This window comes from Cryptotermes secundus, unplaced genomic scaffold (genome assembly GCF_002891405.2).
Source record: "Cryptotermes secundus unplaced genomic scaffold, Csec_1.0 scaffold356, whole genome shotgun sequence".
NCBI lineage: Eukaryota > Metazoa > Arthropoda > Insecta > Blattodea > Kalotermitidae > Cryptotermes > Cryptotermes secundus.
The window spans coordinates 401,557-410,976 of record NW_019739946.1 but is presented as its reverse complement, the minus strand read 5'-3'; the positions used below and the strand labels follow the sequence as shown (position 1 = coordinate 410,976).

Genomic DNA, 9,420 nt, shown 5'->3' with positions numbered 1-9,420 from the left:
ACTGTACTTTGACTTGATCACAGCTCAGAGTTTTGATGTTATATTTTTGATTTGCTATCTCATCAAGTAATTCGATTAGAGGTTTGATGTTTTTGACACCTGCGATGAATATAGGAGGGGGTTTAGGTTCCCTGGTTTTTTGTACTGAGTCCATTTCTTCTTCTGAGAGGGCACGGTACCTGTTACTAGTTGACACTGCCTCTCCGAGCCAGTAGTCGTTCACTTCATGATCTCTCGCTCTCTTCCTGGCGCGTGGAACAGTTTGCCAGTCGTTTCCTTGTTTGGGTAGAGCTGGAAAATTGTGATTATAATACTGCATTTGGCTGGTCATTTGCACGTTCTGTTGAGGTTGACTGCAATACATGATGGGATTCTGAGAGACACCTTGTTGAGTTGCAGGAGGCTGCATGTATGATGTTGGTATCGGCATGTTTATATATGATGATGGTGTATTATGATCTGTGTAATCATTCATGTTTGATTGTGGTGAATGTATATAGTTGTTGGCGTAGGCCATGGCCGCGGCCGTGCACTTATATAGTAATATGCACTAGAAGATTGTTCCACTTTTATCAAGGATTATGGAGAATATAAACAAGATTGAACACTCCGATATATAGTTCACGTAATGATTCACTCACTATGCCCACTTAGACTTTAAGTCTACATAACTACAAACACTGCTCTTCGGAGCAACGACATATACACGTCCGCACCGCATAGGACTTCTCGTCCAACTGTCTTAAAAATATAGCCGAGAATCAAACATTCTGCGACGCAGCTAACATAGGGAACATAGCGTACGTAGCGTACGGAAGTCTGTTTGGCCAGTAACATTGGCAATAAAGGGAGATACTTTTCTGTTCGTATAGCGAACATAGCGTACGTAGCGCTCTGTGTGGCCGCACCTTAAATGTCTGGCTGTAGGATGAACGTTCGTGATTCAATTCCAAGAAGAGGCATATTTTTATCTTCGCTACCACGTCCAGACCGGCTCAGGGGTCCATTCAGCCTCCGAAGAAAGAATACATTTTGAAAATACGTACCTTTCCACCCATATTGTCTCTCTCTGAAAGACAAGTACGGTTACGGTGTTTGTTTCAGTGCATGTGTGACTTTGTTGTTGCAGACATACACTTGCCTTCACGTGTGTGCGGGTTCGACCACCAGCAGCGTGCCATGCTGCTCCCCAACAGTAAGTGTGTGGCATATCTGCTCTTGTCTTGCTGCTCCGTGTAGTGTATATACCACTGTTTTCACGGTGTATTGCCTGTGGACAGATCCCAGCCCTTGCAAAGCATGTGTACTTTGATCGCTTCCAGTGAAAGCCCTTTGTACTGCCTCAAGTGAGAAGTGTGTAGTGCAGTGTCACATTTTCATGAACAATCTGTACAGAATCCAGTACGCTTGCTTTCAGTAGTCCTGGTCGCATTGATGAGGCTGCGCTTTCAAGGCCATGAGGTAATGCAGATTAGTGAAGCTTTCAGCGATCATGAAACATGTGCAGCGGCGCGTTGAACATGCGGGAGCACAATGAAGTGTAACTGTGGAGTGTAATTGCAAGGGGAGAACACATGAGTAGTGGAGTGCTAAGATGAATTTCCTGTAGCCATTCCAGTTTAGTCGAAGACTTGCGCTTCCTGAAACGGCCTGATTTTAATTAGTGGGATTTAAGGGAGTTTCGGTGAATTTGTTNTAGTCTGTTAACACCTGCTCACGCTGGTTCCTCGCTTGCGGATGTTCTTATTTTCTCTTGTTCCCTGAAGATGGAGGCGATACGTTCCACCGAAACGTCGGTTCACACAATATCTACATGGCGCCATATCCCAGAAGACTGCTTTCTTCATAGTCACCGCCGTGAAACCTCAAATCTTACATATTGTTTGTATGAGTTGCCTTTATATTAATAGACCTTTCACACAAAAAGTGCTGAGATGGGTCCTCCGGCCAAAAGTAATTCCTTTTGTGGGGTAGGAACCAAGAAAGCAAGAAAGATCTTTAATGTATTTACACGATTTCTTTTTATTTGTAGGCCCACAAATAAAAATGTTATATAAGTATATCCGGGAGGTTTCTCTCTTTCTTGGTTATCCCATAGAAGGAACTGATTATGTACATTTGTAGGATTTTAGGCCGTAAGCAATGGAAATATGAAGTAAGCGGTACCAACGTAGATAATTAATTACATTAATGTCAATGCCTGTGAAGTAAGGAAGTTCCGATGAGGATCGCCTTTAATTTCCATTCATTCATAAATCTTTCCTGACGACAGCATTGAAATCGGAGGCACTGATTTGAAAAGGGATATGCTTTATTGGATGTCGCCGGGGAGTAATGACAGTTAGAAATCAGTGATACCAATGTGCAGCGTGGGCTCAGTTTATGGGAGGTACAGGTGTCAGGTTTGAAGTGGTCGAGCTGTTGATCGTCTGAGGAACCTAGCGGGTTCGTATAGCGATAACGGCGGTGTACAGTCGGGAGGTACAGGAACACCGACCAGACTGAGGTTTTAGGCTGTTTTCCTCAGTCCCTCCAACCAAGTGCTGGGGTATTGCGTCTATTAGGCCATGGCCATTTTCTTCAACATCCTTTTTAGCTCATCATTCATCAGTCTTTCGAGTGTGCAACGCTGCAGAGTGTAGATCAGGTTCAAAAACTCCCCTCCAGGGAGGCAGGGTGAAAGCCCGGGACACGAGGCCGTGAATTCAGCAGGAATACTGGAATTTGTAATGAAGATATTTAGGCAAGCTGAGCGGTTAGATTTCAGCACCTGTCGGCATCAGTCGTCGCCAAGTGAAGAGCACCGCGCAAGATTTTCATATTAACTTTGTGAATATTTATTCCCATTTTGGCACGGAACCGAAGACCGGTTGGTAGATCATGATCAGTGCAGTGAGTTACATATATGTCGTAAAACGAGGGGTGTGAGAGTTTGGCGAAAACCGTAGAAGGGGGAGGGAACATATTAGAGGGTTTGAGATACCGACACCGCCCTAACATAACACAAACCACCATCACCCAGAGCATCGTAAAATCAACCAAGACCGTCCTCTGTGGCGCACACAGTATGCAGATAAATCTGACTAAAAAAATCTGTGAAGTGAGATTACATTGTCAGAATGCGAAGGGCCAACGTAACATGCATGGTCTGTAGATTGTATATGTTTTTCTTTGTGAGTGTAACAATTCTTGCATTGTGCTTGAAAGAGCTACGTTGCCTTGCAAATCTGCATGTCTTATGTGTTACGTGGTATGAAACCACGTACGAAAGTGTGTGTTCGTGTGTTATGACGAAAGCGTTCATGTTTCTGCCAAGTTCATATTACTTGTTATTGCATGTTTCGCCGATTTTCTATTGGCTGATGCGTTTTTTGCAAAACGTATATTAAACGAACCCTTCCTGGGAAGGGTGTGACTAACCTTCCTTCCGTCACTATCTAGAAGGTAAAGTTATACCTGTAACAGACCGTGAAGGCCCATAGGTTTGTGAGACGTCAAGGCTCCCACATTTTCTTCAGCCAGTCGGTTCACAGATGGCGGTGAGGTTGTCAGCCATATACGCCGGCCCACTTCTGCCTCTCGACGAAAATTCCTGATACTCATTTCTGTTAGAGGCCGAGTCGGCCCAAGGGCCATAGTGCGGCTGGAAGGATTAGGTCAAAAGCCGGAAGTTAGTTTGGATATGCGAAGGGTGTTTCCCCGCAGTAAACTGGAAGTAGTTACGGGTTTGGCCGCCAAGTGGCAGCCCATTCTCGAATTTGCGGGGGGATTTCCGTTGCTTATAGCGTGTATGTTTATTGCACCGCGATTTAATCTATAAGAGCGGATCAGTAGAATGGAAATTGTTTACTTCTAAGGCAATTTGAAAATATAGGCATAGATGGGAGGATAATATTTAAATGTATCTTAAGAAATAGAGTGGGGGTTTGTGAAGTAGATTTATTTGGTGCAGGATAGGGTCCAGCAGTGGGCTCCTGTGAACATGATACTGACCCTTCAGATTCCGTAATAGGCTTACAATTTCTTGACTACCTGAGCGACTCCTGCCTTCTCAAGACATTGAGTTAGCATGTAAATTGGGGCCGCGCCATAGCTCAAGCGGTTAGTCGCTGGCTTCCCACCACGGCGGCCCGGGTTCGATCCCGGGTCTGGCCAAGTGGGATTTGTTGTGGACAAAGTGGCGCTGGGGCAGGTTTTCTCCGAGTACTTCGGTTTCCCCTGCCAATCTTCATTCCACCAATTGCTCCACAATCACCCTCACCTATCATCTGGGGCTGGTACAATAGGCCAGAAGTTGCTGCAGTACAAGGGACTTAGTCCCACCCCACTAGCAATAAAAAGACATAGCATATAAATTAGCAGTTATATAGGAGCGATACGGTCTGTGTAACTTTAGCTTGGGGGCCCGGTAACAAGTTTCAACTGTTCCTGCGTATTAATTACATCTGGAATTAAACTGTGTTGCAGAGAGTTTGCCGTGAAATTTGATTCCACTAGCACGGAACGTAATTTGAATTATACATGATCTTGATTGCAGGCTGAGCTGCGCTGCAGAGATGGTGAAAGTAAAGGATTTTAAAATACTAGAAACGTTAAAATAATCGCCTGGCAACGTTTATAAATGCAACTACGAGTATGTAACATTTAACTTCTGGCCGGCCGGACATAAGGGTATTGACACTTGTAGAGTTTTGTGCATGCATTCGAGGAACTTTTGCCTCCATCTCCAGGTTGCCTTTAACACCGAGTAAGATGGCCAAAGTGGTAACAGTTCTGATTTGTATTCGGGAGCACCTGGTTCGAATCTCGACCAGGATACCGATTGTCCCGACTAAGATTTATCATAGTTTTATTCCGTTGCTCCATGCAAATATCGTTTCGTGTAGGTACTCATCTCGTCCACTACGAAAAGCCTGGTATTTCAGTGGCGGGGGGTAGAGATAAATTTCTACTAGTCCAGTTGTCTTTTGAATGATCACTTAAGGGCGGCCGCACACCACCTGCGCCAAGATAAGCATCAAGACATGAGACAAAAGACGCAGTCTTGCTTCATTCGTGATTCGTCAGCATCACGACTCAGACCAGCGTGCGGCGGTTTTCATGATCTCTTTCGTTTCAACTGTGATCCTTTCTTTGCGTCATGTCGCACACATCGTGTCTTGACTGCTACACGTCTTGACACATGCCGGTGTGCGGCCTGCCTAACAGTTACATGGCGTGACGGACGGAATTATGGCTGCAGCAATGTAGGAATAGTATAACTACGGGAAAATGTATGTAGTCACTGCGCTGCTATTCTTTAGGAATATAAATCATGCGCACCAGGAGGGGCCCGACCCGATGCATCGTTTCCATGTTCTCGTATAGAGTCGGTTTCACGTTATTTTGTTGCATATGGACAGGAAATACTTTGTTATTTTTCGGCAGCTGTTAGACATACCGAGTCAGCGCCATCAAATCTTCTCGTGGAGCCTATAGTTGCTCACGTAGTCAAGAGATTCCCAGTATTTTATGGAACCCGACGGTTCCTTGCCGTGTTCACAAGAGACATCCAGTGGTCCCACAGCGAACTAAATTTCCAGACTTGTATAATTTGTCATAATGGCAGTTTGCTTAGAAGTAGTCGCAGTTCGTGTTTGTACGAGCGCCTGAAGCAAAGAGGATATTGTGTTTGTGAGCGTCATGCATGTGTGGGCCTGTATAAGTACTTGTACTACGTAATGAGGTAAGATTTTTTTTCTGAGAAGACACTTAACAAGGCAGTCATCTGTCAGAATGTCTGCAGGAGGTGACAAAAAAACTTCTTCTGAAACAAACCTTATTGTATGCCAGCTTTTATTTGTACTTGCCGATGTACACTGTGGAGGTTACGTAAGTTATTTGTATAATATTTGAACAAGATGTATTGTAAACAAGTCGACAGGAATTCTTGCTCGCGATTGTGATGCGTCTCTGAATAGTAGGCCTGTATTTCATAGGTAACCATAGGGTGCAACGTTTAGTAACTGCAGTTTGCGTTAATGTTGACGTAAGCGAATGCTGCTCTGTAGACTTCAGAACTTTTAATACCACTTCCGGTCTCCAGAAGAGTTGTATGGGTGAGTACTGAAATCTCATCTGTTTATTCGAATTAAGATTTGACTGGACGTAAATCATGCCGAGAGCCGTGCTGTACGTCAGACAGACTCAAGAAACTCTCCGTATTGCCTTGCTTTAGACTTAGACCAAAAATCGGGGAGGTGGTGCAACAGATTCAGTAGGATAGTCGTTCTGTATGTGTTTTTATAATATCCATGGAGCTGAAAACATACGCAGAGTTCGCTGTGGTCAGAATTCGTTCATCCTAGAACCTGTGGTGGAAAAGTTACCGTATTACTGTTATTTTATGTTGTTGATTTTATAGTTAATAGCCCATTGCAGATGTAACGTCTTTATATATTGTCACATGGATGTCTGTAAACCTAGTTGTTGTCATGAAATCAGTAACTGTGAAGTAACATCTCAATTTCATCCATTTATTTAAGAGTCTTGTAGTCTCCACGTTTTATCTCCACGCATCATTTAAACCATTTCTGCTTTCCTTTATCTGGCCACTCTGCGGTCGACGTGTTTGGGGGACGGGAACACAGAACGAGAAGCACTGAAACCGATGCTCACCAGCTCGGAAAGTCACTTCGCTTTAGGCGAAATGATGTATTTCAGGTCCTAATCATTAAGTGTGAGCGGACAAATATTCGGTATAAGAACTGGGATAGATGTTCGGTTCGCGATATGCACATGGCTCTCCACCTACCCTACGTGTATGACTGTATAACAGAATTATACAGGCAACAAGCGGAAGTCATTCTGAATCATTGAAATGAAAATGTTCGCAGTATTGGACAAAGCGAAGCCCGAAGTAGAGAGCATAAGAGGCTTAAACTTGGCGGCGGTCAGGCGTTGTAGCGGAAGCTACTAGAAATAGGGCATAATCAGCTGTAGTGAGCCAGGACTGACAGAGGCCTTTTGCATGTACATACATTATTAACATGTATAACATGTAAAATGTAAAAATATTGTACACTATTATTTTTTATTGCTAGTGGTGTGGGACTAAGTCCCTTGTACTGCGGCCACTTCTGGTCTACTGTACCAGCCCCAGATGATAGGTGAGGGTGATTGTGGAGCAATTGGTGGAATGAAGATTAGCAGGGGAAACCGAAGTACTCGGAGAAAACCTGCCCCAGCGCCACTTTGTCCACCACAAATCCCACTTGACCAGAGCCGGGATCGAACCCGGGCCGCCGCGGTGAGAAGCCAGCGACTAACCGCATGAGCTATGGCGCGGCCTATATTGTACACTATGACAAATGACTTATTACTGCAGACATTGACTGTGACAAAAAAGAAACACGCCCTCTCGTCAAAGAGGGCGCCCCACAATGGCAAGACAGTAACTAATATCTGGTCACAAGCCATAAATTTAGCACGACACCAAGACTGACTGACTGACTGACTGGATTTGGACTTGACCCACGGAGTTCAGTCCGTATGAATGCGCCATGCAGGCCGGCGATTGTGTTTTCTTTCCATATGTAGTGCATTCGCAAACTACACGTAATACGGGCGTTCTACATCTGAGCCTTTGGATTCACCTAGTTTCTGCGTAAGCAGCGCTGGTACCGAGTTAAGTTTCATTATTTGCGGTAACGGTCAAAATGCACTGTCACTGTAAATGTTCCATAGACTTTTCTTTATTTATAGCCGTACTAAATCGGCATGTCAGATTTACCCACAGGACTTGCTAATTCCAAAAGTGAAGTAATCATTCATTTATAATCATTGTATTAAAGCACATTGGCCAATAATGGTTTCCAGCTTTGATTTTAAGTTTCTCCTGCAGTTGTATGCCTGTACAGAACAGGAAAAGTAACACAGCCATACAAAAAAATAACATGAACGGAAAGTGTTTTCAGTTGCTCCTTATTAATATTAAGGAACACCGTCTTTTCACGAGGCTAGTACTCGTAGACGTATGTACTGTTTTCCTCAGTTGTTTATGAGTAGTGTTCATTATTAAAACTGCAGAGTGAAGACTTGAAAAATTCAGGCCGTTAATAGTGTGACATGGGGCCTGAAAGGCGAAATAATGGAGTCAGAGTAGACGTTCATTGCTAGACAGCAGCTCAGTAAACGAATAATCAACAATCCCGGAAGACTGCTTTCTTCAATCAAAATACTGTTGGGCTATAACGATGGAAACGGTGTTTTCTGTTGGGTCCGCCCAGAGGCTTTGTAAAGAGGGTCCCAGGCCAGCTGAGAATAATAATTGAGAGAGTCTCTTGAGAACCGACAGTGCAGTTATGAAGAAAAGAACCAGTCTGTGAATAGACTGTACGAGTAGTATACAGTTATATTTGGAACGTGAAACTGTTATATAGTTCCCGTGTTAAAATTCATTTCCAAGGAAACGGATAGTGGAGATTGTAATAGATTGAAGGCAGTAGTGTGTGTAATAGTGAACTGTAAAGTATGGAAGTAGTGTTATAGTTGTTTGTAGTACGAGCTGTAAGTTGTCAATAAAGCCAATAATCCAAAACCCAGTCTGTAGTCACACCCCTGAAATCGTGACAGTATAAACGGATCAACTGTTATGAGGTGAAGTTCAGATAAGTTTTACGCAGAATACTCGTCGTCCATTTGTTCTGCTCTTCAGAGATACATCTTTTCATTGAGTTTTCGGTATTAGCATATTCTATGTATATCACAGTCCGTCAATAATGAAACAGTTGTTCCTTTTTTTATTCCTCCAATTTCACGATCGTGAAATTTGAGGAATAAAAAAGAGAACAATTGTTGCATTATTGACGGACTGTGATAGACACAGACGTTAATTAAAGATTTGCAACAGGATGCTGAAATACAGAATTAGCATACTCTGTTTTGTATTTAGTGACCACATTGTTTCGTTAGTTTAAGAGTCTCATTTTTGAAATGTTGACCGCTGTACATTGAAGTTCGCATTTCGCCTGTGAAATATGCTCGTTTTCACGTTGCTTGCCTCAGCGCTTGTGCTTTAAGTAAGATCCCCATTTCACAGCCACTGAATTTATGTTGCTACCAAGTTTAATGGAGCCGTCCCGACACAGATAACGAAAATAATAAGCCCTTACACATATATTTAAAACGGATAAATTGATACTGTATATCTTGGGAAACGGCAGCTGGGATATCGTAGTCGGTGTAGCGACTGGCTACGGGCTGGACGACTGAGGGGTCGGAGTTCGAGTTTCATGGAGTCAAGAATTTTGTCTTGTCCACGTCGTCCATACCGGCTCTGGGGTTCACCTAACCTCCTATCCAATGGGTACCGGAGGCTCTTTCACCGGGGGTAAAGCGGCCGGGGCGTGAAGCTGACCATTCATGTCCGCCTATTGCTGA

At 43.7% G+C, this 9,420-nt stretch overlaps 1 protein-coding gene across 1 annotated transcript in view; it reads left to right on the top strand.

Annotated features, from left to right (window-relative positions):
* The window catches only part of LOC111872086, a 402,164-nt gene that overhangs the window by 79,220 nt on the left and 313,524 nt on the right, over positions 1 to 9,420 (top strand). Inside the window, exon 4 of the mRNA XM_033754522.1 lies at positions 1,130 to 1,195. Within this exon, the coding sequence (XP_033610413.1) occupies positions 1,130 to 1,195 (66 nt within the window). The remainder of the gene's footprint in view (positions 1 to 1,129; positions 1,196 to 9,420) is intronic.